Source organism: Candoia aspera, chromosome 9 (genome assembly GCF_035149785.1).
Source record: "Candoia aspera isolate rCanAsp1 chromosome 9, rCanAsp1.hap2, whole genome shotgun sequence".
Lineage (NCBI taxonomy): Eukaryota > Metazoa > Chordata > Lepidosauria > Squamata > Boidae > Candoia > Candoia aspera.
In genome coordinates, this window is record NC_086161.1 from 2091418 (window position 1) to 2119220 (window position 27803).

At 48.1% G+C, this 27803-nt stretch overlaps 1 protein-coding gene across 2 annotated transcripts; it reads right to left on the bottom strand.

Moving 5' to 3' along the window:
- Positions 1–1041: 1041 nt before the first annotated feature.
- Positions 1042–27384, bottom strand: TTC12 (tetratricopeptide repeat domain 12). 2 transcript variants are annotated; one of them, XM_063311002.1, is made up of 21 exons: positions 27244–27384; positions 26445–26596; positions 21386–21419; positions 20556–20633; positions 19817–19938; positions 18688–18747; positions 16637–16708; positions 15650–15710; positions 15272–15460; positions 14971–15040; positions 13897–13985; positions 12780–12948; positions 11275–11367; positions 10235–10298; positions 9335–9469; positions 8642–8746; positions 7325–7393; positions 6015–6116; positions 3837–3936; positions 2347–2576; positions 1042–1213 (listed from the first exon to the last, which is right to left on the bottom strand). In XM_063311002.1, exons 1-21 carry the CDS (start codon positions 27302–27304, stop codon positions 1064–1066), a joined length of 2205 nt encoding a protein of 734 aa, XP_063167072.1. In that variant the 5' UTR covers positions 27305–27384; the 3' UTR covers positions 1042–1063. The 2 variants fall into 2 exon arrangements, with proteins under 2 accessions (XP_063167072.1, XP_063167071.1); XM_063311001.1 differs by lacking the exon at positions 21386–21419.
- Between the last annotated feature and the right edge of the window lie 419 nt (positions 27385–27803).

Consider the following 27803-nt stretch of genomic DNA (forward strand, 5'->3'; position numbering starts at 1 on the left):
GAGAAGACCAAATGCCAATGTGTCTTCAGCCATCACCTCCCATCTCCTCCAGGATCTGGCTAAAGGAGGCGCAGGCAATCTGGCTATCCCCGGATGGGCTGGCCTGGGCCTCCCATAAACTTTCCGCAGAACTAGGGACGAGCCTCGTTAGTAATTCTTGTCAAGTAACATTGTAGACTCTCCCCTGCAGAGGTTGAATTGGCAGTGCCCACACAAGAACCCCCCGTTCCAACCACGTATGTCCAAGACCGGTGCAGTGGCCAAACTCACTAACACTGGAATTCAGGAGCTGAAGCAAGCAGAGAAAAATCAACCCAGTGAGCTTTCGGAGAAGCAACAATGGCGATACAGACTTCTGCTCTCTATGAGCAAGAAAGCTCCATGCACTCCAAGTTGTGCTTCCTGTGAAGTGGAGAAGATTAACACACTCATCCGCTGCTCCCAAGAAGAGATAATGATACACAATTTTACATCTGCTCCTCTTGGCGTAATGGCCATCTAAAAGTGTCAAGGAGGGAGAAGGGAAGAATCTATCTGAAGTCAAGCTAGTTTCTCCTTCCCTTTCTCTCTTTCTTCCTTCTGCCAAGGTGATTGGGCCAGTTGGGTTTCTGCCCTGGTAGCAAGAAGGCAACGAAGCTCAACTCACATATGTGAAGGCAAACCTCACCCAAAGCCTGCAGTCTATCTGTACCCAGCATTTGCAACACAAATCACTCAGAAACAGGAGAGCTGTGCTTCAGGGAAGGAGGAATTCCCTGAAGGAGGAATCAAGATTCCAGACGGCTCAGATCCAAGGGATCCACCAAGGCTGGCTCTGTGGGACGGCCCTACCTTGAGCAGCTCCTTCTCCCTGATTTTTAAACAGGCTCCTCTTTAAAAGTGACAATTCTTACCTTGGTAAGGAATTGGTTCCTAGAACTGCTGCTCCAATTCCAGGAACAGGACAAAGCCACTTCAACCAGGCACTGTTCCAAGTGGTTTATTAACTCTGTTATTTTTCTGATGCGCTGTCTCCCACCACCCCGCCCCACCCCGCCCCGCCCCACATTTAACCCTCTTTATTTCAAAAAGAAAGCACAATTCCACCCAGATGGGTGGCTGGCAAGAGAAACCCTCTCCAGAACATCTGTTGGCACCCTAACGGCCTTGCATATTCCCTGCAGAAGCACTGAGGACTGCCATTCCGTTCAACTCCCGCAGCCGGCTGGCGTGCCTGCAAAGACACAGAGAGACAGCAAAACTAATTACAAGATGAGTGGCAGGACCCAGCTGAGGGCAGCAGCTTTAAAAGCAAGTTCTGTGCAATGGTCAAAAGATTCATTGGCAAACCAGACAGAGAAGCTGAAATGTCTACATGTTCTATCCCAGATGGATCAGAACAACAACACGGTACATATTTCAGGCTGAGGGGAAGAACTTCGCTACTCACAAAACGTGGTGGCTTCATGTTCTCAGCATCGTTGCTCTGGAGCCTGTCCTCACTATGGCATAACTTCACTCTGGCTGGGTATCCTTACACAGTGTCTCTCCTCCCAAATGCGTTAAAACACCTCCACCCTTCTGCATGTGAGGAAATCCATCCCCATCCAAGCAGGGTGCAAGCAAATGCCAAAAGTGAGCACAACTACCTTGGATTGTGGGGTGGTGGGGTGGAAGGACCATCCAGCTGAGGTCTTTCCAGCACAACCATGTGAAATTCTTTTCAGTTCCGCTGATTCCCTTGGTCAAATTAGGATCTGTGCCTTCTTTATATTGACTGCAGATGGAGAATCCAACTGATTCCATCAACAGGATTCTACCAACACTTTTTGGATCACAGCCAAGCAATCTTATATAACGTTACCCCAAGAAAATTTTTGAGACTTCCTAGGGTTTAGGGAAGGCAGAGTTACAGCCTTAACCACTCTCAGCAAGAATGGCTGGGTGAATCAGAGGCAGCCCTGACCCTGGATTTTTTTAACATGACAAAGGAAAAGAAATAGGATCAGTTAGCTCCAGGTATCCAGCATCCCAAAGCTGAAAAGCCCAGTTTAGGGGGGGGGAATGAAATTCTGAAAAGTCTGGTTTTGAGAGACCATCAAAGTGATGGCAAAGCCACCTGACAGGAGACCCTCTCCAGAGACCGAAGATCTTCCCACAAATGAAGATGTGCCCCCACCCACAACTTCTGGCTCTCAACACAGTCAAGAGGAGTTCCAGAAGGTACCAAAGAAAAATGTGTTGGAAGCTTCAAGGTGTCGCTTCGCTCAAAGTAGGGGAGGATTTCAATCCATCAATAAAGGCTATCAGAAAAACCCAATCTATGTGGTTGGGGACAATTCCTGGCAAGCCCACCCCTTTGGATACTTGCCTGGCATCAGCTGCGCAGAGCTTCCCTAAAGCTATGGCTGCATTCTCTTGTACAGAAGTCTTCTGGGCATCCCGAGTTGTGACTCTCAAGAGGATTCTGACAACATCCGTGTCTAGCAAATTGGTGGTTGTTCCAGGCACCTCAAGACATTTTCCAAGGCAGAAAGCAGCATTGCCTGCTACCACCTCATTCGGCCAGCTCAGAAGCTTCAGCAACAGGCTACATTCTGGGGAGAAACAAAACAGACCCAAGTGAAGTCCGGGGAACAGTGAAAGCTAAAAATGAAGATTCATTCTCTTGATGCCAAAGGAATGCGTGGAAAGACAAGGTGGAAGAAGGACTGATTTAATTCTGTAGACAGGGAGAGGGAGACCACGCCAATGAAACTATCAATCTCTAGAAATGAAGACCTATGAACCAGCTGACAAAGCGGCCAACCGCCAGCAGGAACGATGCTGCGAGGTGATTAGCGGGCTTGGCCAGGAAGCCAGTTGGCACCAGGGCTGAAACGGAGACGGAGGTTTGTGCTGGATAACAAAGTCATCGTAGCTTTCCTGACAGAGTCGTCTTGCCAGAAGGCTGCCTTCGAGGGGAGAAGCCAGCGAAATCGAAGGGCTTTCCATTTTTCCCTCCTCCATAGTTTTTGAAGCTTCTGCTCTAACGAAGAGGAAGCAACGCTGCCCGCTGTCCAAAGACATCTGAGCAGGAGAGATGTTCTAGCTATCGAAAGATTGTTAAAACATCAAAACGTCAAGAGATATTTCAACCTGAGCACTGTTTTCTCTGGCAGCCTCTAAAACAGAATTTCTCAACCATTTTATCCTGGAGGAACCCTTGAAATAATTTTCAAGACTCACAGAACAAAAAAACACAAAAACTTCCCAATACAATTCATTTCTAACCTGCACAATCCATGTTTTACGATGTTTACAACCACAGGCAGGTTGGTAGCTGTATCACGTGCGTAAAATTTCCCACTACTGCAAGCGCCAGAATTGCGTGGTGCACAAAATTAAAAAAAGCCGTGTTTATTTTATTTTATTATTTTATTTTTGCAATCATGACTTCTTGTGGAACCCCAGCTGAGAAAAGCTGCTTTAAAGGAAGGGGACCCTTCTAGGCCAGCCTGCCCTACTTCTCTAAGCAGGCTGGAACTGGGGAGGATTCCTCAGAGAGCACAGCATGTCCTTTACTCTTTCAGGATGGGGCATGTTCTGTTTACAAAGCTGTTTTTTTCAAGAAAGAGAGAGGAACATAATCCAGAGGCAACCATATCACTTGCCTTCTTTGGCAGCCTGTGGTGGTTGCACTAGATCGGTATTTTTCCAGCTTGGCCACTTTAAGATGTGTGGACTTCAACTCCCAGAATTCCCCTGCCAGCATGTTGGGAATGCTGGGGAATTCTGGGAGTTGAAGTCCACACATCTTAAAGTGGCCAAGTTGGAAAAACACTGCCCTAGACTGAGTAGAAGGCAGCAGCACTTACTTTTATCCAGTTTCACAATCTGCTTCTGAGCCTGCCGGCTACTCTTGGCACAAGATGCAAGGACCTTCACTGCATAGCCAGACGTGGTTTGCCCACCAGCCTAGATTGGAGATAGGAAAAGACCCCCATCAAAAGCAGAGACCTGACTCCAGGGGCCCTCTCCTGTAGGAACAAGAACAGGGTCTCAGGAAGACTTCACGTCACCAACGATCATTTTAGACCTCTTGAGACTTTTATTCTTATCCCTCTTTAAACTTATTAGCAAAGTCTCATAACAGGATCTGGGTTCAAGTGTTACAACTGTGACCGTTAGGAAGGACCCAGCCCGACCTGTATTTGCAATTCCAATTGCACTTCTTTAAGGCAAATCTCCACATCTGAATTGCAGATAAGTTAATGAATCTACCAGTGGATAGGTAAAAAGGTTTTAGCTTTCATGGATAACACAGTCACTGTTGCCAAACGAAAATGTTTTCTAGGTGTGCAAACACCAGCACCAGAGTCATAAAACACTCTGGAAAATCTTCTTTGCTCCTGAGAAAATATGTCACGCTGCTGCTCAAGAGAGGCAGCTTTCGTCACACTGGAAGGGGGCTGAAGATTCAGACTTCGCTGCTCCCAGGCTAGGTGCGAAAGTAAGGCTTGCTTTTCCTTTTTCATCATGCTTCAGCCTGGAAAGGCTTCTCAGGCCTGCATTACGTATTCACAGTGTGCAATATTTGGATCCAAAGCAGGCAAGGGTGCTTCAGGTCTGAATGCTGCCTGCCTCTCCTATAAATTAAACCAGGTTTCAATCCTGCTCCTGAACAAGACCATGTATCAAGAAGCAAGAGACTCCACTATGCTGCAACTTCTAAGCACTGGGGTGGGGGTGGGGACAAGAACCCCAAAGTTGGGCAATAAGGAAGATCAGCTTAACAAGCTGAGACCCACCCAACATCTGATGCTGGGCAAGCACTTCTGGGGGAAGGAACCCTCAGTGTTCTGGCGGGGAAGCAAGTTAATGCTAGGTAGGGATTAAGTCAGTATTTCTCAACCTTCTCAACTTTAAGATGCATGGACTTCAACTCCCAGAATTCCTCAGCCAACTATGCTGGCTGAGGAATTCTGGGAGTTGAAGTCCACACATCCTAAAGATGCCAAGTTTGAAAAGCACTGGATTAGATGCTTAATGGGACAGCTGGGGAATCCCTCAGGAAGTAGCTGTCTGTACCTGGCAGCAGCTGTAGCCAAACTGTCCCCTGCCCCCCACTGCAAGACCAGCTCCATCAAGTTTTTCCTCTCCCAAAATCCATTCTGAGCGGTCACTGCAAGAGCATCTATTTCACATTTTCTCTTCCTCTCCACCCCGTTTCTCTTTTAGCGCTATGCCTTTGGCAGTGCGAATCTGGAACAGGGATGGTCTTCTTTTCATTGCTCTTATGGGCGTTGTTGCAGGAGCCCATTCACGTATATCTCCTGGTTATTTACCCAGTCATCACCCCCTCGCCATCATCCTTCCCTTCCCACTCTCACCTCCCATTAATCTCCATTTGTTTGGGAAGTGGGAAACAGCTGAGAAGTGAAAACCTGGTCAGGAGCCAAGAGCGAGTTAAAGACGCAGGAACAGAACAGGCAGCTCCGTTCTGCACTGCTTGCTGGCAGAGTCCTTTGCCGGGTGCGGATAAAGAGCTCGGGGAATGGCTGGGCGTCTCAGGAGAAGGTCATCGCCGCCCAAAGAGGGAAGCTGGGCTCGTGACTCTGGCAGAACGTGTGTCCTGCACCTCCAGCTAAAAGGCTCTCCAGCAGGAGGGGGTGGCAAGGAAACGTTTGGGAAGCTGCTCCTGATCTCAGGACACAAGGCTGGGCTCCTATCAGCAGGTAGCCACGTTCTTCTCTTTGGACCAAGACCATTAGGAAGACTGAGCCAGACGCTCCAATTCTTTGATTCTCTAGAATTTAGCTGAAAGGATGAACGTTGCAGGGAAGTCAAACCGGTGAAATCTGCAATACGCAACTTAACTCCCCGTATAAAATCAGGGAAGGTGGAAAATGAGGAGTTGGCCCTTATCGCACTATCCCTCTGGTTTGGTACATGACAGATTTGTCTGTTCATGCATTGGGCAGAAGCATTTCAAGGCCACTGGAATGGAAACAATCACTCTGAGATGGGAATGGCAAACAGAAACCGCAAATTACCTTCAGAAATCGGATCATTTTCCTCACCACACCTTGTTTCACAGCTTCTTCCAGCACCACCAGATTTGCCGGCAGGATGTGACTCAAAAGCCCAACAGCTCTCTTAGAGGAAATAAAACAGAAACGGAGCACCACAGGGAAAGAGGCTAGATGGCCATTTCCCAAAACGAGTTACCACGTTTGTTCACCTGGTTCCTGAGCTGGCTGTGCCCTGTGCTAGTTACATCGACAGCAGAGGGAAATGGCACGCTAGAAATGATTCGGAAAGGCAGCTTGGCAACCTTGCCTTTTCCAGTTTCCGAGGAACATGGAGCACGACCGTGGGATCTTAGTTTGAATTGACTGTGGCAAGGTGTAAGGGGAATCAATCAATCAATCAATCAATCAATCAATCAATCAATCAATCGCATTTCCAAATTCTCTTTGGTGTGTGCTCAAGGCCACTCATGTGCAGCCTCCCAGTAAGCCACAATCAGAAAGCAAAAGTGAACCTGCTGAAGATATTGATAATGTGCATTCAACGTTTCCAAAAGCTATCAGCAAGCCCCTTTCTTTGACAGTCTGTTTTTGAGGTAAGATCCTGACTTAAAGTCAGTGAGGTAACGATTCCATGCAGCCGTGAGGATTCCCAGTAGGAGCATGAAACCAAAATGCCCACATACTACCTGAGTTCAGATCCCAATGGGCACCCACCTCTTCATGCGGCTGCTGCCCCCATACTGGCAGCACCTGGCTTCAGTACTGGTATTTCCAGGGGGAGGTGGGGAGAGGGGAGGCATCTAAGCCCCAACTCTTCTGGGATTTCTTTTAGCCCAGGCACTCCAGCTGCAAAGAGATGTGGGATTCCAGCAGAAGCGAATCGTGCTCCTGTCCCAAAGAGTGCAATTGGCTTGGATCTCCCGGGGAGATGTCCTAAATGTTAACTGGATGAAGAACAGTTCAGGCAGGTCCCTTCTCCAGGAATGGGGTAACTAAGCGCTTGAGTGTGGCAGTTCTGAAGGGGGTCTGACAAAGACACAGGGGACCAACCTGCCTCCGAGACAGTGTGATATGGTAAATGGGAGAGGGCTCAGTAAGAAACGGATAGAGAGGTAATCTCTGTTGAATTAATTCTGCCAGCTCCTACCTTACAGGCTTCCAGGAAAGATGTACAGTATAAATACTTCTTAAATAAATGAATAAATAAATACGTAAAATCTGACTGAGTTACATTTGTACCGGGAATGAAAGGCAGGGATGGAGAGGATCTGTCCCAGAGCAATTTAGGCGAGTAAGACAAAAGCTTGGGGCTCTTGACCTTTAACACTCACTGTTATGATCCGCCCATCCAGACTGTTGAAGAGAGAAATACATTTCTCAGAGATTTCTCCTGCAAGGTCCTGAAACAACCATCAGGATTAGAATGCTGGTGTGCAAACGGCAGAACCACAGCTTAATTGATGCTCTGGAGGGCAAGCACGAGACTGGCAGTGCTCCTTTGACAGAGGAATAGACAGATGCAGGAGGACCATGCTATGTTTTCACGGGGAGACCTGCTCAGACACCAAGCTTGGGGCAGAAGCCTGACCCAGCCACTCACTATTTCACAGCCTATTTCATCCCACGGGGCTGTGATATAGATAAAGGGACGATGTGTAGCAATCTGAATTCCCTGAAGGAAGGGCAGGCTGTAATACTCCCATGTTCCAGCTCTATTCCACATATCCACATATTCACGGCCCTTGTGTGGTAGACTAAAAGCTCTTTAGGACAGAAATCAGTCCTAGCTGGTTTTTAATTACCACATGCAGCAAGACCCATCGTCTCCTCTAAGATCGCAGTCAAGTGGATTCACGGGAAAAGAATTCAAATCAAAAGGGGAGACGGAGGGTAAAAAAAAAGCAGCTCATCATCTCACTGATGTCTTCTTGGCCTGGATGAGCTGGAGCTAAAATGGAACTGCTCGAGCCAAAGAGGAAGTCTTCCCAGCTTAGAGCTCCCCAACAGAGGCTCCTAAGGATTCAGTGGCATGGAAAGGTGGATTGAGTGAGTGGTAAAACTGGCAACTAGGCAGGAGAAGAAACCTAGGAAGAGACCAACAGATGAAGAGTGCAGCTCTCATTCCTCACTCATCCTTAGAAGCTAGTTTTCAATATTCTCAGGGATGGGCCCTTTGTAAAAACTCCACAATTTTAATGTAGTTGGAGACTGGGCACGAGCACGTTCATCCCAATCCCACCCACCCCTCCCCAGTATAGCTCTCACACTACAAAGGATGTGGGGGGGAATCTAAAATGGAAAAAGCGGCAACCCAAACAACCCAGCAAGAGCTGAGGCTCTTCAGTGAGCCTGGACTTTTGATGGAAGGGAGAAGGCAGAAAACCCTGAGTGGCAGTGATGGTTGACAGAATGTGTGGAACACTGAACAGAAGCCCTCTGCCTGCCACGTGCTGTTGTGGGACTACTACCAAAGCAAGTGGCTGAACCCTTATGGCTGAAGGAGTCTGGAACTTTCCTTCAGCAAGGAACCAAGGAATACTGCAACTAAACACCTGCATCAAGAGAGGAACTTGCCCCAGAGCACAACCAGATCAGATGAGAACCCCAGATGTTCTGAGGCCAGAAGAAGATGCCAATTTATAAATCACCTCAATGACTGAGCTGTGCGCCAAGGAGAGGTTCATCATTAGGCCTAGGACTGCATACAAACACTCAGGATATCTGGTGATGCTGTCTTTGGTCCAGCACTCATTCTGTGGAAGCAGAAAACAAAATCTTGTTACTAAATCAGCCAATGCCATGGATGCTCCAAAATTGGTAAGATTCCTTTCTGCGCTACCACCCCTTGTACATTTCCTGTATCTTAGTCCCTTGGTAGCTTCTCCTGATCAAGGTATCTCACCAGGAAGGTTCTCCCCTAGGGAAGGCCAAGTACGTTACGGTAAAGAAGGAATAGAAGCTGGCGTGTCCAGTGAGGAGCTGGATTTGGACCCCTTTCTTGGTCAAAAGTCCTGGAGAACCACTGCCAGGTACAGTTCTCAGGAATGGACTAAATTGTTGACATAACAGCCTGACTGAAATCAAAGCACCTTTAAGGGTACCCTTCAGCTCACCATGGCAAAGCAAATCCAGAGTAGAGAGGATTGACGTGGTTACCAAAGTGACAGATAGCTAAAAACAGTCACCTCTGCTTTACAGCAAAAAAGTTATGACTCATAAGGTTTTATTTTTCAGTTGAACTTCCCACCTTCCACAGGCTAATGGAGCAGAAGGAATACAAGTGGGAGTGAAAGGAGGAGGCAACTGAATGGACAATAAACTGACAGCAGCAAACTACTTACCACAAAGCCCAAGCAAGCTTGCCAGCATTCCTGATTTTCAGTCATCTGCATTCGGATGACCATATCTGAGCAGAGATCTCCCATGATGGCAATGCATCGGCTAAGGATCACCTCATTCAATGTCTTGGAAGAGCCCTTGAGATAAAAGAAGAACAGCTTTACTGGGGCACCCAAATAATAGACCCAGTCGAGTTCGAAATCACAGGCAGCTGCAGTATTTAAAAAATTCCATCCACTGAATCTAACGAGCCTACATCTCCAGAGAGTGTTCAAAAATGTTCAGGCTTAGAGAAAAGTCAATTTCTGTTGGGCAGAATTGAGATATCAACAGGAAAAAAAACCCCAATAAAACAAAATGACTGGTAAAGAGATATGGCCTCCATAGTCCTAAGGGCAGGAGGAAGAAAGAACGATGGGAAAATCCTCCAGGGGCTCAAAATAGACTTTTACTTAGAAATGGATGGGATGCTGAGCTGTTTCTCAGGGAAAGAAACTCAGAGGGATGTAAATCTTCTGCAAATCATCTGCAGCGGCACAACCAGGCCAGTAAAATTAGACCCACAGCTGACATCATAGTTCTGAAAGGCACGGAGTCCTATCCGCAACCCCAGCTCCCGCAGAAGGCGTTGACTACGAAGCAGGCCATTCCAGGTGACTCAAGATGGGGAAAGTGATGGATGGCAAAGCCAGAAAAGCCAGCCACCGCTGCCATCCTCTCAACCCATCACAGCACTCTTGGAGCTGAAAGGTGGCCCAGGAGACACCTAAGCTTTCTACTGTCCTTTTCCATAAAATTTCCATCTGTTTTTAGTCCTACCTGGTTCCTAGGGCTATCAGTGAATCAGTGCTGAGAAACGGAACCTGGGTGAACAAAGTTCAGGAACAAAAAGGTTTGCTTACCAGCAACTGAGTGAAGATTGGCAAGGCCTCTGTGGACAGTTTAATACGGCACTGGATTTTGAAGCTATAAGCAAAGAAAGACCCAGAGTCAGACTTTGAGTTCTGGTCTTCAAGAGGCAGACGTGGCCATCCAAGACTTTATCTCGGCCCAATTATGTTGCCCACCTGACGTCAGCCACAGAATTTGCTCACGCAAGAAACCATCAATTTAGACAGCTTTAACAGGGGGTTAATCCAATTCAGGGTGGAAGATAAGGCTATCAGCGGCCACCAGGAGAGATGCAGATACACTTTCTGCCAAAATCAAGAACAATCTGCCCCTCAGTACCAGAGCAAAACACGAAGAGGAGCCTGTCCTGCTGGAAGGCTTCTTACGACAGGCTTCTGATGCCACTGCAGGAACCACTCGGGGCCAGAAGGAGTGGACCGGCCTTGAAAGATTCTTGATGTCACAGAATGGAAGAAAGAGCTCCGAGACTAGCCTAGGCCAGGGGTCAACTAGCAGCATCGGAGAAACTTACTAACATGGAAAGAAAGGCCACTGCCTTCTTCAGCTGCCACTTCCTAGAGGAAACTGGTCTGTGAAACAAAATCTCCATGAGCTGGAAGCCAGGGAAGACATCCAAACACTCACTGCCTGCAAGATTTAACCCCATTTCGGAAAGAGTGGTTGGTTTTTAAACCCATTGCATTACTGAAGCCGTTAGCCTTGGACCTCTGAACTGTGAAGAGCCGTGGCAGATCTATCCATTCCAGAACGCTCCTTCTCAATGGCAACCAGGTGCCTCCAAGAAACCCACAAGCAGAATATGAAGACAAGAGCCTTTCCCACCGTTGCCCACCAGCAACTGAAATTTAGGGACACGACGCCTCTGAACTTAGAAAGAACAATTCCCGTTCAGCTTATTCACGTACATTCAGCAGCTGTCACCAACGCCCTTGTAAATCTCGCCCTGTAGATAGCTGTTACAATTCTATAGCATCAGAATTCTGTTAAGCCTCAAACCTGGACAAACAGGAGCTGGAGAAAGGCCACTCACTTCTCTTCCACGATTAAGTGGGTCAGCAAGTTCATAGCACTGGCAGCTCTGCTGTCAGAAACCTTGGCTAAGGACATCAACGTCTGTAGCCACCTGGAAAACAAAGGCAATTGTTCTCTGGTGTCTGCAGGAGGCCTGCAGTTCCAAGGCAGTAAACCGATCAGAGTAAAATTAAGAGATGTATCTGTTTACAATTGTTGTACACAGAAAACTTTGCACCTGGGAGCAAAAGGCGTAGCGTTCCGTGAATTACGCAAAATACAAATTGGATCAAGAACTGGGACAAGAACTGAGTCTCAGTCTTAGTGAGCACTAATTCCAAGCGGCCTTTGTGGAAAACAACTCAAGCGTTTTCCCCCCAGGGAAAGATGCAAAATAGCTCTGATGCCTTTCTAGTTAGGCCAACTGGCCTTTAAGGATATCACTTGGGGGGGGGGGGAATGAAGACTAGCAATTCACTGTGCTCCAAAGGTAAATCGTATCAGCTGCAGTCGCAAGCAGGCCTTTCCGCAAAACTGGGCAGGAGGAGGCCGACTCATCAAAATACTTGCTGGCAGCATTATAAACAGCCCCTATTTTTTTAAAAAATGCAGAAGATCTTGATGATGGAACACAATCATTTTATAAAATACTTCGTGTCAGAAAATGTCTGTTCAACAATTATTTCAGAGTGCAGTATTTCAGTGTATAGAAAAGAAGGAGGCTAACACTGAAATCCTCAGAATTATCGTAAGTTCCCATTACTTGGATAGATTCTTGCTAACTCAAAAGTCTATTTTAAAAAAATGATGGAAGCACTAAATGAAAAGCTGGGATTTACCACAAATGTTTCTTTTCATATCGAATTCATTACTAAAATCTGCTCCAATAGCAGCTGAGAACATCTCTAAGCATTCAGAGTAATGGGCAAAATATGTACTGATATGAAATTCATGAAATTCTGCAGAAGATAAGGATTTCCTTCCTCAGTAGAACCAACTGGTTTACGATGAAATGTTTCCTTAATTTTTCATATCCTGCCGATAACCCCAGCTATTCTCATCCCTTTAGGCTGAAAAATCAGGTGTTGAAAGCATAATGGCACTCCCCACTCGGCATTTGCTCGCTGGCCAGGCCGACAGTCTGTGCCTTGGATAAAGACCGTCTTCTTTACCCCAGGCAGAGATTGTTCACACTTTCTGACGGGGAAACAAGGGGAAAAGCCGCCACCACTACGCTCCTCCCATTTCCCCCTTCTTGCCCCCGATACCTGCTTGAGTGCCCGGTTCCCACCCGAGTCCAGCCTGACCCAGCAGGGGAGCTGCAAACACCCCCATCCTTCTTCGGAGGATGTGCCATTTCACGAGCACCAGAAAGGGGAGGGGGCTGCTGCGGCTCTGCTAATTACACCAGCCAGCCAGAAACCGTCCCTGTAAGTTTCTGCGAAGGTCGGTGGCTTCTCTTGGCCTCAGCAAGAAGTCCCAGGGCCCTGGCCGGGGCAGCTGTACTGTAACACTAGCGATTACTTGGTGGTGTTCAGATGTCTGACCAAGAGAACCCGCCCATGCTCGGTCTCCGCATAGAGGGACAGCAGGGCCATGCACTGTTCCTGGATTTCAGGCACCTCGGAGAGCAACAAAGCAGGAAGCTGCACGTTCACATCCGGATGAGTTAGAAGCAGGCGCTGGTTCTCCTCTGGGGTGAGAAGAAAGAAAAGCCACAAGGAAGTTTCAGCCAGCTGAATGTTATACCAAACACTCTACAAGTCCTTGCCGCAAGCGGCTCTGCCTTCCCAAAATCACGCAGCTGCCGGAACGCTCTTCTGTCATCCAGTTAAGAGATCCGTCTCTCTGTCTCCAGGAGCGGTGGAAAAAGGCAGAACGTTCTGTCTGCAGAACCTGACTTGCTCCCCGCTCATGCCATTTCTGAAGGGCAAATTATGTCTCACATACAGGCAGGAAAAGCCATTCACATCCCACAGTGACACCTTTCAAGAGCCAGGAAGTGGGAATCAAGGCTAATTTGGACACCTTCATGCTCAAGAAACTAATCTGGTCTTTTATCCAACCAACCTCCTATCTCCAGATTGCTACTTCCTTGAGGACTAAGATGACTCTTCCCCCTGGGGCTCTATCCTGCGGTTGCTTTACTTCTAGGACAGGCTTGACACCTGCCTGATGCCGCCTGCACCGGAAAGGTTTCTAACCCCAGGCCATGATGATTTTCCCACACAGCTGCCATATTTACAGGCACAAAGACTCTGGATCTTGGTAAAATCCTTGTGAAGGAAGAGGATCTTGCCAGACAGCTGGTGTTATTCATTGAAAAGGGCCATGATTTATAAGAATCCAAGGACAGACAGACAGACAGACACACAAAAAGGCCAAACCATGAAGCCTCCAGCAGCTACCGGAGTGTATGTAAGGCTGAAGGAGAGCAATCTGTCACTGATACAAGAAGGTGGCGGTGCAGCAATCCACGGCTTGCTGCTAATGCTGCACTTGCAGCGCTGACCTTTGATCTGTAACTCTCATGCTGCATGCCAAGGTCTCAGCATGATTAGTGCCCGAAAGAGCTACACTCCCTGGAAACATGGATGAAGTCAAAATTAGCACCACATGAGGAATGATGGATGCAGAATACCATTCCCTTTGCAGACAGCTTGCCACAGGAGAAGGAGGGAACAAGCAAGCTCCAGTTCGGCAGGCGAGTTTATCTTGGCGCTGAGGACCCTGGAAAAGGAAGGGGCTGATTAAACGAGAAGGGAAGGGACGCTTGCTCCAGAACTGGCTGGTTTCACGAGATAACAAAATACAGCCTGTGAATTTGGCCTGGATGCCTTTGAAAGTATCTTTTGAGTTACGCAGGGGACAAAGCTGGACGCTCAGGAGAGAAAAATAAAGCTGCCAAGCCTGGCCATGAGTTCGCCCAAGTATGCTACGATGGCAACACTTTCACTCCCAAGGAACCCTTGCGACTGAAATAAAGGAAATGGCAGGAAAATGGTGCCAAATTATGCCATGACTGACAAGTGGCATCTCACATTTGTCAATAAGACTAAAAAGCAGCTGAAGAGGCAAAGGCTTGAATCAAAGCAGCAAATGTGGGAAAAGAAGACTTCCCCTGCACGTTTCAAGAAAATAACATTCCCCTCCCTTTGTAAGGAAAAGCACACGGAAAATATATACATAGGTTTTCTTCTGGAAGGAGGCATGGAAGGGGAAAAGACGAAGGACTCTCCCCAGCATTGCTGTTCTTCCCTGTGCTTCAAAACAGATAGGTGGGCTACCGCACAGAGAGAAAAAAGAAAGCTTACAGGGTAATTCAAGCTTCAACCTAGCTTGGCCTTAAGTTGCATCAGGTACTTAATTAGGTTTCAAAGAAGCTTCATGGGTGGGATTCAAAAGGCAAAATACTCCCATTCCCTTGATTGCCTAAGTGGGCACTTTGTAAACTTCTGAATGGATCGCCAAAGGCTTCCAGTGTCTGCAATGTCCAAATGGCTCCTGCCTGCTGGCCTGGCAAGCTAAAAAGGCAAAGCCCTCGGAAGAAACTGGGTGGACAGTGCCTGGAGCCCAAGATGATTTTGCTGCTGCGCCAGGGGCTGCCCAGCCCTTCTGCCATTCACAGAACTGATTCCGTTTCCCGCCCATCGTCTTGGGGCTGCTATGCTATGCTCCGCCCTTCTCCCACCCTTCTCTGGACAAGAGCACCCACCGTTCTATGACCTTGTTGTCACTGATGACACTGAAACCACCGTTTGTCCTAAATAAGGTTTGCGCAGTGCCTGCAACAAATGCAAACAGAACCACATCAGAGAAGTCACTCAGAGGAAAGCAGTATCTCCCTAGCTGAAACCCAGAATTGAGAGTCAAGACCAGAACATTTCCTGGTGCTCCGGGCCAGACCTTTTGAGGCGTTCGGCAAAAGGCACGTCCAGGTACCCCTGTGGGCACCGGGCAAATGGGAGGCTCCTTGGGGTTGGCCTGGTAGGCCGCTTATTCTACGGGGCACTCACAATCTTGAATCATATTGATCAGAAGCCGAATGCCACCCGCATAATGAAGAGGGTTCTGATCCGGCTCGCTGAGTTTCCGAAGCAACACATTCACGGAGGTGGCTGTGGGCTTCCCAGACTTGCATTCTTCTGCGGCTCTCTCCTCCTCCTGCAACCGTTTTTCCTCCAAGTCTATTTCATTCATGCAATCTGGCGGTGCGAAAGGCAGAATCGACAAGCGGTCCGGGGAGAGGAAATGAGATTAAATGAACCCAGGCCCTGACTTGAAGCAGCCCGAGGGACCATCGCCAGGTTCCATCACTCAAGGAGCGGGTTTGGTCTTTCGGTGATGAGCTGGAGAAGGGCAGCGGGGTGACAGAGGAGGACCGGGCTCCTCACCTTTGCACAGCTTCTCCTTCTGGGGGTCAATTTCCAAAATCCTCAGGTAGCACTCTCTCGACTAGAAGCAGAAGGGTGGGGATAAGCATCAGCAGTAATGCACAGAGAGGAGAAGACGACGTAGATGGGGGCAGTTGAGAAAAGGTGCGACCCTGTGGCTAACCCGAAACACAAACGCAGCTCCCCTGTTGCTGAAATCCAAGCTTTGGGTCTCTGGCTTCCCTAAGATTCTCTCACAGTTCGGTTCTGAGGAAAACCCCAAATTGAGCTTATGCTGCAGGTTCTCATGATGCGAATTACTTCATCTGGGGGCCTGCTAAGTAAAGTCATCCGAGCTGGGGGGAGTCTTAAATTTTTCCTGTCCTCCTGCAGTTTTGAAACAAACAAAAGAGGTCTCTTTTGACACCTCAAATTAACCTGGAGGGGAAGGCAGGAAAGACCCGCCATTCCAAAGGACAAGGAAGTCTTTCTGGGGACAATATTAGTTTCAGATAAGGTATTTACTCCAAAACAACAGCAGGGAAGGAAAAAAACTAATTTTGCCCTCCATGCCCACTCTGGTTTTTAAAAACACGTGTTAAAAGCATGCAAACTATTTCCAGTTTGCCCCACACAAATCATGAGAAATATAAGTTCTTCTGAATGCCCACAGCCAACCAAGGCACAACCATTTTCTTCCTGACTTTTCTCCCAAAGATTGGAGCCACCAGGAAGTTTAAAATTAAAGTATTTTCTAATATTTTAGTCAACACATTGAGGGCAAAAGCATCAGACCTACCAATACTGAGCATGATTTCCTGAGGACTACCTCCTTGGGATACGTTTCTATCTGCTTGCCTTTCTTTCTCAACAGTGGACCCATGAGCAGAATTTTGCAGCTCTAAGGCCAACGGAACCCCAGCCGCCCATCCGAACAAGCCAATAAATGCCGTTTTTGCACAGCAACAACTTGGCACAGTGCAGACCCTGAACAGAGGGAAGTCTCACCTGCTGGAACTGCTTCTTGGCCAAGTACGCCTTTCCCATGTGGAAGAGAGCTTTTGTGCATTTTTCATCACACTGCATTAAAGAGAATTGTTTAGCGAAACTTGTAGATAGTGATGTCCCTCCAATGATTTAGTGCTATAAAAATGGCAGCAGAGCGTTCGCTGGCGGGGGTGGGTGTTAAAAAAGTCAAGACAGAGGCTGCAATTGGGTGGTTGAAGCCAAGTACTTTTTTATGCATGACACATGAATGTAAAAAAGGGGCACTGTGTGGTTCTGACTGCCAACTCGTCTTTTCTGACTGCTCCCAACAGCCACTGCGGGCACCCTTGAACGGTAGCAGCTTATTTCTGAAAACTTACGGTGTTTTCAGCACTTTTAGAAAATTACTCGTTATTTTTCATTTTCTAACAGAGGACCGTACTGGGCCACAGTTAACTCAGGCAGGTGCCAACTGCCTATCACGTCTTTGACTGAACGCTACCTTGCCACTCAGGAGCACAGATTCAGGTATGATTCAGCACAAGACCAACCCAGAACAATGCCAGCTTAAAAAAATAAAATAAAATAAACAACACTCCAGCCATTTGAAAATGTGTCTGGATTGAATAACACCCCAACTGCTAACAGTATTATTATGCTTCTTTCCAAAATCAGGGGTACCATCAACCTTAAAACACTGAGTTAGGACCCCAGTGTTGGCTTTAGAAGCTGGAATTGCTTCTAAACAACTATACAAATCAGTGGCATTTGTGGTATTGCCAGATGACAAAGAAACAAAGCTTTCAGAAAGCTTCCAAGAATTCAGTTACAGAGTGGGCATCAGCCTTCCCTTCCATTTCAGAGGAAAATGACGAAGACATCCTACAGGGAGAGGAGCACGAAGGAGCCGGTGGCTGTGGGTTAGTCCAGGACAACAGCGGGGGAAGGAACGCAACGCCTGCTGACGGGCGGGGCGGGGCAGGGCGTTGCTAACACGTCTGCCACTGTTCGTTAGTGCAGGCCAACGCTTGGAAAATCTGAAGCCAGCGTCGCCTGGAAGAGGGTGGAAAACGGAGGGGAACTTGGAATACTGAAATGAGAGAGGTTATCCCATGGAGAAAGAATTTAAAAAGACAGAGAAATGGAGTTGGGCAAATACTTTGAAGCTGTGAAACCGCTGATTTGTCAGCCTAAACCAACCACATTCCCCCCTAAGAAGAACCAGTGGTCCAATTATTAAGCTCCCCTTTGTGTTCCAAGGGCATTTCCCAGGAGTTTGGGAAGTTGTGAGTCCCCTAGAAACTTTATGTCAAAGGTAATTACCCTGGAAAGGAGACTGATTCCTAAATGATGATTTGCTTAGGACTCTCGGCAACTCCGAGGGCACCTTTTCCGAGGGCACCTTGTAAAGAAGAGATCGACTAGCAGGGACATCGGCCTGGTCCCATGAATGCCTCCAATTCCTGTTCCATAAAAAAGGAAGCAACCAAGGCACCGAGGAAGTTCTAGGAATCCGTGAGAGGGAGTCCCCACACCACAGAAGGTGGCGCCTTGCAGGGTGAGGGTACAGCCCCATTAAAGATGACTCCGAGCAACAGGAGGAGACCCTCTCACTGAGTGGGCCCTGCAAAATGGGGATTCTGAGGATTTAAGGACAGGCAGGCAAGGGAAGTGAGGCTCTAACTGCTGGCTGAATGGCTGCTCTCTTCTGCTTGAGAGAGCGCCACACCCCCCTGGCAAGGCCAGAAGCATCGCCTTCTTTAGTAATAGGCTGCTTAACGGAAGGTCACTGAAGATACACTATCAAGCCAACTCTTCCCTGATCTGGGATTGAAGCGAGTGTCACCCCAGCGGAGAGAACTGACAGAGAACATTATGTTTACATCTTCACAAGATCTCAGGAGGTGCTATGAATAGTCAATTGGCATTAAATGCAGTCATTTTGATTAAATATGCGACGTTATGCACATGAGAAGCCAGGACCCTGGTTTCACGAAGCAGGCCTGGGCAGATCCACAGGCCTACTCTCTCCCTCTCACGTAGGGCAGTGGATAAAGGCAGGAGGGTCTTACCCTTAATGCCCAGCTGCAGTCATGAATGGCTTTCTTGTACTTCTGCAACTTGATGTAGGCCTAAAGCAAAATAAACGGGAAGGAGAGTGTCAGGTTTGTGGGGCCATTACTCCAAAATGCAAGCCGTTCCAGTGGGGCTTTCCTTGCCAAAGAACTAGTTCATTAACCAGCCAAACCGCAGGCCTAAGGAAACCTAGGTGGGCTGGTTTCCGTTCACAGCCACGGTCATGCTGCTGGCTCAAAATGTCTTGTTTCCTGCCATATTCTCAGAAGTGCATATTTAGGAGAAAATCAGATTGAAGGTTCAGCTAGACTACTGCAGGTCCTGGTCTCCGGGGAAGGTCATTCTGCTCCACTCACTTTGCATTCAACCCTGCTCTAGAGGCACTGAAATTAGCCTTTTTTTTCCCCCGGGGAGCAATCTGGACCAGAGATTTCTCTATGCTCCCTTTTTTAGGTCCAAATTTGTGGGATTTGATCCTTTAAACTAGCAAACATCTTGATTCAGGCAGAACTTTGAGGCTTAGGGTTTCAAGGGAAAGAACACAGAACAAGGGTAGCCAAATTTTATTTAATTATTCAGCATTGGTTAAAGAAGTGCATTAGCATAAATGGTAACTCCAAAGAAATCTCCCAAGTAAAAGAGAGCTGAGAGAGATCAAAGGATGGATCCCGACAGGCAGGTTTGGGGAAATGAAGCTTGTGAGTGTCCGATGCAAAACTTCAGAGTGGAGAGAAAAAAGCAGGAACTGGAAGAGATAAGGATTAGGGTACGTTTAAACTCTTTCTGTATGATGTAGGAGCTTCCTTCATGTAGAAGCTTGGGAGGAGCACGCAAGGCCTTTCATGCCCCAACAGAAAGGAAGAGCCGAGGTGTCCTTTCGTCAGGATGAGACTGAAAGAGTTGTCGTTCCCCAGATGGGAATTTTTAATTTATTTATTTTGCTACTTAGCAGCAGTCCACTGGAGTAAGGGTTCAACAGAACCAAGCTGGCCTTAGTGGAACATGCAAAGGCAGCAGCTGTGTCCCAAGGGCAGGACCCCCAGCAGGGGATGACAACTGGGATACAAAGGTGCGCCAGGAAGGGGCTGCACCCCGCTAGAGCGGGACTTGTGCTGGCACACTGACCTGGGCTCGGTTGGTATACAGGGCTGGCATGTCCTTCTGCTTCGTCAGGCCTTCTGTATACTTTTGCACAGCCAAGGCATAGTCCCCTTTGCTGAAAGCGTCGTTCCCTTTTCCTTTTAGGGCTGCAGGAAAAAGGAATAACCAAAGGCATTTAAAAAAAAGTCAAGTTATCATAGTGAATTTAGAGAAGGGCCCTGAAGGACAGAGGGAAGATCTGCTACCAAGCCCCCCACCCCACTTAATTCACATGAAGATAAAAGAGGGAGGAAGGGGAGCAAGTTCAGCCTTGCAAGATTCTGTTTCTATAGCTCAGTGTTTCTCAACCTTGGCAACTTGAAGACATGTGGACTTCAACTCCCAGAATTCCCCAGCCAGCCAGCTGTTCTAATAAAAGTAGCTTTAGGTCTGCATGGTGTTTGTTTCTTTGTCTGGTCTACCTAGCAGGGTTGACAGTTATGCTCAAGCTGCAGGTTGGAAAGTTGGAGGAAAGCAGCCAGGCTCTTCCTGTCGAAGCACCGTCAACTTCTTACCAGGGTTCTTGGATTGTAAGAACCTGTCACTGCCCCCTGTTGAGCCACAGTGACGCTTTGTGATCAACTAACCAACCTTTGGCAGTTCACAAAATGGCTGGAGGCTTCAAAGCCCCACAAAAGCTTTGCCAGAAACCAGGATCCTTGGGGATAAAGTCCCAAGAATTCTCTTTCAGACAAACAGCTTCAGCCACTGGCCCAACTCTTACCATTCGCTAAGGCTTCATTTTCTTTCCTTCTCCTGGCTCGGTCATGGGCATCCTTTTCTAAAGCAGCCAGAAAGCTCTCTTGAAAGCCAGCAAAGTGAAGACGGAAATTCAATCAAAAGGAAAAGGACACAGGCGGTTAAGAAGAAAAGTCAAATTGCAGAGCAAAGTCATTTCAGAGACATGAATTGGAAATCTAAAAAGGCAATTTCATTAAGGTGGCACCAAATTAGAACAGAAGTCATAAGCTTCCATTTAGAGATCCAGAATGCAGTGGTAAGAGTGTAGCCCCTGCTTTGAAAAAAGCAACATTTCTAAGGGAGTGGAGCTTTCTAATTTCTGGCTAATGAAGTGATTAATATGTCCTGAATTGCACCTTCCAGCCAATGAAGGTTGTAAGATAACTGGTATCTTTAGGTAGGTAACTGAGGCCAGTTCTGATTTTAGAGATGAAAAGGAAACTTGCTCGGCAGTTAAGCAGGAGGCCAGTCCAGGTCCAGGGATGGATGGAAGGCACGTCTCCCGCCCACCGTGCCACAAGGGCCTCGGGCTTTGAGGAAGCCCAGTGAGTCTCCCATGAGCAGAAAGGCCCCTCCACGCAGAAGGGTAGGCAGGGACCGCGGCGGCTTCCTGGAGATCGCGGGCCAGTTTATTCCGAAGGCCAAACAGCAAGCAATGGCCGTTGCCTTCACTCCGTGCCCCCTCCCGCCAGAAAGAGAAGCAGAAAAGCCCCTCCCCAGCTTCACACTGGTTCACGGCATCTGGGCCAGAGATGGCTGACAGTGCAGGCAAGTGCACCTGGCACTCCAGTTCCAAACACTGATCAGTCTTACCAGGATTCATCATTTCCTCCTGACTCGACAAACCCTAGAAGGGAAGGAAAGCAAAAGTCAGCTGGATGCTGAGGGGGGAGGAGCTACAGCATTCTGTTTTGCTTTAGCTGGCTAACCTTGTCTGGGCTTGGAAGCTAAGCAGGATCAAGCCTGGTTAGAACTTGGATGGGAGGCTTCCAGGGAATCCAAGGGTGGCCAGCTAGGCTGACACTTGCCTCCCAAGCTGGGTGTCCTTTTCTTTACAGAACAGTTAACCTTCTCAACAGGGGGTAACACTTGGCTGGCTGACCTCTTCTGATCTGAAGAAAAACTCTCAGCAGAGTTGGACCAGTACTTGGAGAGGAGACCACTAGGAAAATTGTGGGCTAGACTGGGAAGGGGTAAAGAAAAAAAACCTTGTGGAAGAAGGCTGGGCCAGATCGCTTCTGTGCTGCTGCCAAGAAACCTGGGGTGCATCTATCACGTTACTAGGGACCATATTATCTCAAGTACGTCTTGACTTCATCACAGCAGCAGCCTTGCTTAGGCTGGGCAGCTAAGCAGGGGCAGGCTTAGTTATTCCTGGGGTGGGAGAGAACCAAGGAATGCCAGGTCTGTTAGCTAGACCAGAAAGTCCAAAACAAACCAAAACCCAGAGCAGAAGCTGGCAATGGCAAGCCTCTTGAAACTGCTGCCCAGAAAAGTACAGGGATGTCTCCATGAAGTCACCAGGAGTTGAGCTGAACTTGAAGGAGACTTTACCTTTACTGCATGACAAAAATCTAAGTGAGAAATATGAATCAGACTCATTTTTCAAAGCCACTTAAACATGACTGCACAATAACCTACACCTCAGAAAGTGTTTCCAAAGCTGTCAAAGTTAATTTAAATCAATAACCTTAAAAGTCTACACAGTGGAATGAAAACAAACAGAAGGCCCTAATAATTCTGGGCAGAGGATACATAGAAAAATCAATCTGGCCCAGGATTTTGCAGGCATTTCAATCAGGCAAATGGCAGCTGCGGGCTGTGGCATTAATGGCATACCACTGTGCGCTTCGTAGGTATAACCTTTCAAAAGAAAATTCCTCTTTGTGGGGACAAAAATGTCAGGGGGCCGATCCTGAAGAGATTTCTACCTGTAGAGCAAAGCACAACAAATTGCATAAAGGGAACTAGAGCTACCTCCTGATTAATTCATTTAAGGAATGTGTATTTCACCTTTTGCCTTTTCAAGGATTACATGCCCTATTATGTTATAACATAATTGGGTACAATACAGTAACAAACTCACAGCAAAGGATCGTTACCTTGCCGTGGTGCTGGAGCTTGAGCACCTCAATGATGCCATGAGCTAAGCCGTGAAGGGCCACCCAAGATGGGAAGGTCATGACAGAGAGGTCAGACTAAATGCGATCCCTGGGGAAGGTAATGGCAACCCACTGCAGTATTCTTGCCGTGAAAACTAAATGGATCAGTACAACCAGAGATATGTCGGTATACCATCGGAAGACGAGACCCCCAGGTCGGAAGATGGTCAAAATGCTATTGGGGAGGAACAGAGGATGAGTTCAGCTAGCCCCAGACGTGATGACGCAGCTAGCTCAAAGCCGAAAGGACGGCTAGCGGCCGACGGTGCTGGTGGTGAACGGCGAATCCAATGTTCTAAGGATCAACGCACCATTGGAACCCGGAATGTAAGATCTATGAGCCAGGGCAAATTGGATGTGGTTATTGGTGAGATGTCAAGATTAAAGATAGACATTCTGGGCGTCAGTGAACTGAAATGGACTGGAATGGGCCACTTCACATCAAATGACCACCAGATCTACTACTGTGGACAAGAGGACCACAGAAGAAATGGAGTAGCCTTCATAATTAATAGTCAAGTGGCTAAAGCGGTGCTTGGATACAATCCAAAAAACGATAGAATGATCTCAATTCGAATTCAGGGCAAGCCATCTAACATCACAGTGATCCAAATATACGCCCCAACCACAGATGCTGAAGAAGCTGAAGTAGAGCAGTTCTATGAGGATCTGCAGCACCTACTGGACAACACGCCTAAAAGAGATGTTATTTTCATCACGGGAGACTGGAATGCTAAGGTGGGTAGTCAAATGACACCTGGAATTACAGGTAAGCATGGCCTGGGAGAACAAAACGAAGCAGGACATAGGCTGATAGAATTTTGCCAAGACAACTCACTCTGCATAACAAACACTCTCTTCCAACAACCTAAGAGACGGCTTTATACATGGACTTCACCAGATGGACAACACCGAAATCAGATTGACTACATCCTTTGCAGCCAAAGGTGGCGGACATCTATACAGTCGGTAAAAACAAGACCTGGAGCTGACTGTAGTTCCGATCACGAACTTCTTCTTGCACAATTTAGGATCAGACTAAAGAGATTAGGGAAGACCCACAGATCAGCTAGATATGAGCTCACTAATATTCCTAAGGAATATGCAGTGGAGGTGAAGAATAGATTTAAGGGACTGGACTTAGTAGATAGGGTCCCGGAAGAACTATGGACAGAAGTCTGCAACATTGTTCAGGAGGCGGCAACAAAATACATCCCAAAGAAAGAGAAAACCAAGAAGGCAAAATGGCTGTCTGCTGAGACACTAGAAGTAGCCCAAGAAAGAAGGAAAGCAAAAGGCAACAGTGATAGGGGGAGATATGCCCAATTAAATGCAAAATTCCAGAGGTTAGCCAGAAGAGATAAGGAATTATTTTTAAACAAGCAATGCGTGGAAGTGGAAGAAGACAATAGAATAGGAAGGACAAGAGACCTCTTCCAGAAAATTAGAAACATCGGAGGTAAATTCCAGGCCAAAATGGGTATGATCAAAAACAAAGATGGCAAGGACCTAACAGAAGAAGAAGAGATCAAGAAAAGGTGGCAAGAATATACAGAAGACCTGTATAGGAAGGATAACAATATCGGGGATAGCTTTGACGGTGTGGTCAGTGAGCTAGAGCCAGACATCCTGAAGAGTGAGGTTGAGTGGGCCTTAAGAAGCATTGCTAATAACAAGGCAGCAGGAGATGACTGCCTTGTTCCCAGCTGAACTGTTCAAAATCTTGCAAGATGATGCTGTCAAGGTAATGCATGCTATATGCCAGCAAATTTGGAAAACACAAGAATGGCCATCAGATTGGAAAAAATCAGCTTATATCCCCGTACCAAAAAAGGGAAACACTAAAGAATGTTCAAACTATCGAACAGTGGCACTTATTTCACATGCCAGTAAGGAAATGCTCAAGATCCTGCAAGGTAGACTCCAGCAATTCATGGAGCAAGAATTGCCAGATGTACAAGCTGGGTTTAGAAAAGGCAGAGGAACTAGAGACCAAATTGCCAATATCTGCTGGATAATGGAAAAAGCCAGGGAGTTTCAGAAAAACATCTATTTCTGTTTTATTGACTATTCTAAAGCCTTTGACTGTGTGGACCATAACAAATTGTGGCAAGTTCTTAGTGGTATGGGGATACCAAGTCATCTTGTCTGCCTCCTGAGGAATCTGTATAACAACCAAGTAGCAACGGTAAGAACAGACCACGGAACAACGGACTAGTTTAAGATTGGGAAAGGAGTACGGCAGGGCTGTATCCTCTCACCCTACCTATTCAACTTGTACACAGAACACATCATGCGACATGCTGGGCTTGAGGAATCCAAGGCTGGAGTTAAAATCGCTGGAAGAAACATTAACAATCTCAGATATGCAGATGATACCACTTTGATGGCTGAAAGCGAGGAAGAACTGAGGAGCCTCATGATGAAGGTGAAAGAAGAAAGTGCAAAAGCTGGCTTGCAGTTAAACCTCAAAAAAACCAAGATTATGGCAACCAGCCTGATTGATAACTGGCAAATAGAGAGAGAAAATGTAGAAGCAGTGAAAGACTTTGTATTTCTAGGTGTGAAGATTACTGCAGATGCTGACTGCAGTCAGGAAATCAGAAGACGCTTAATCCTTGGGAGAAGAGCAATGACAAATCTCGATAAAATAGTCAAGAGCAGAGACATAACACTGACAACAAAGGTCCACATAGTTAAAGCAATGGTGTTCCCCGTAGTAACATATGGCTGCGAGAGCTGGACCATAAGGAAGGCTGAGAGAAGGAAGATCGATGCTTTTGAACTGTGGTGTTAGAGGAAAATTCTGAGAGTGCCTTGGACTGCAAGAAGATCAGACCAGTCCATCCTCCAGGAAATAAAGCCAGACTGCTCACTTGAGGGAATTATATTAAAGGCAAAACTGAAATACTTCGGCTGCATAATGAGAAGACAGGACACCCTGGAGAAGATGCTGATGGTAGGGAGAGTGGAAGGCAAAAGGAAGAGGGGCCGACCAAGGGCAAGATGGATGGATGATATTCTAGAGGTGACGGACTCGTCCCTGGGGGAGCTGGGGGTGTTGACGACCGACAGGAAGCTCTGGTGCGGGGTGGTCCATGAAGTCACGAGGAGTCGGAAGCGACTGGACGAATAAACAACAAAACAGTAACAAAATTAAGATAAAAATATTTTAAAATAACTAAAATTGAAATAAGTGTGCCTGGATGAATAAGAACAGTTTTGTGTGACATTTATAGGATACAACCCAGCTGACAGACGAGCCTCTTTGAGGGGTCAGGATGGGGTCCGGGTCTGTCCCAGACGGGGGAATGAATTTTTCAGAGGCGAGGGATGTCACAAAAGATGCGGAGGAAGCTGCCCAAATGTCTTCCCTTCCCAGCTGTGACTCCTCCAACGTTGCTAGGAGGATGGAAAAGTTTTCCTGCTGGCTCCAACAGAAGGCTATTTTTCAAGCCCAGTTTTGGGGTGGTGGTGGGGATGTTTATTTATTTATGCTAGGACTTCTTCTGAGCTGCTCCACTTCTTTTTGCAACAGCAGTCTTACTGTTCAGGGGTTTATTCCCCCCAAACCATGTGCACAACATCCACTGGGCCAAGGGAAAGTTGGCCCTTCACTTAGAGTGCTAAAGAGTGGGCAAGAACACACTGCTGACTTGTTGAAAACTCCCAGTTGGTTTCTGTCTCGTTCCCGAAGGACAAAGGGTTACCGGAGGCCGCGTGTTGATGAGAGTTCGGTCCAGCTTCGGCTTCTGTTTTGCTCCATCTTTGTCTGAAGTGGCGCCGAGTCTTTTCTCTGTGTCAGCAATGGCTTTTTCCTGGATAGCGGGGTCTGTGGAATTCAGGCCTTGAATCAAGTCAGCTGGAAATGGTTTTTCAGAAAAAACAAACAGGTAATTTGAAAACAGAAGTAATATAGGAGAAATCACAAGTTCTAACTTCTAAGTCCCAGGAACAGGCACATTTGCAGGAGAGGGCAGTCAAAAAAGTCAAGATGGCAGCTGCAAACGAAGCCCTGCCGTCTTGACCAGGGTTGACTCGCCTGGGGACGCCTTGGCCCCGAACACCGCCCAGGCAATTTCAAACCACCCTCAGTCTAGGGGGAGGGGGAGGGGAGGGGAGGGGAAGAGGGCCACGCGGTGATCTCTCCGAGAAAAAAGAGAACCCGCGTTTCTATTAATCCGAAGCTGGAGATGAAATCTGAAAGCACAAAGGGAGCCCAGGGGGGCCGTAAAGGGGTCCTCTAATCCTGGCACCCATAAAGAAGGAGGGTCCTGCTTGGTTCTGTCAAAGAAGGACCCCGCGGCCCCCCGCCCCGCAGAGGCCCGGCCGGGCAGGAAAGGGGCCGCTTCGATGCTCGGGAGCCCCCCAACAGGGGCGGCGACAGAAATGCTGCAAGCAAGCAAACCAAGATGGGGCAAGCCAGATCTTAAGGGGGAGGGGGAGGCCCGCCCCCTCACCGCCAGGAGGCCCCGCCGGCGGACAAGAACCCCCCGCTCGGCCGCTCACCGACTTCGTCCACGTTCCGCAGGAACGCCTGCAACTCCCGCTCGTCCCGCGGCATCGACATCGCGGCCCGCCGGGCGGAGCTGCACCGGTTGGATAGCCGAGGTCCTTCGGGGCCCCGAAAGCGCGCGGGTCCCCGCCGGCCGCGTCTCACCGTCTCCGCGGCAACCTGGAGGGCGGGGCTATGCAAAGCGGCGCCGCGGCCCTCTTCGCGGGGCATCTTGGGAAGGAGGGAGACGCGGCTGCCGGGGGCGCCCCTCTCGGGTGTGGCTATGCAAAACACCCACGCGGGGGCGGGGAGAGCCTCTTCGCGAGGCATTGTGGGAGGGAGGGTGCGCGCGCTGAGGAGACGCCGCTCGCTCGCGAAGGTCTCCCGCAGCGGGAAGCCACTACGGCGAAACCCCAGGCGTTCTCGCGAGGCGTGCGCCTCCAGCTCCCACAATCCCTTGCTCTGCGCAGGGGCTGCTAGGAGCTGAAGTCCCGAACACCCTGAGCAGCATGGTCGCATACAGCCCCCACAGTTCCCAGCCGCCGAAGACCGCGGGCCGTTTTGGCTGGGGATT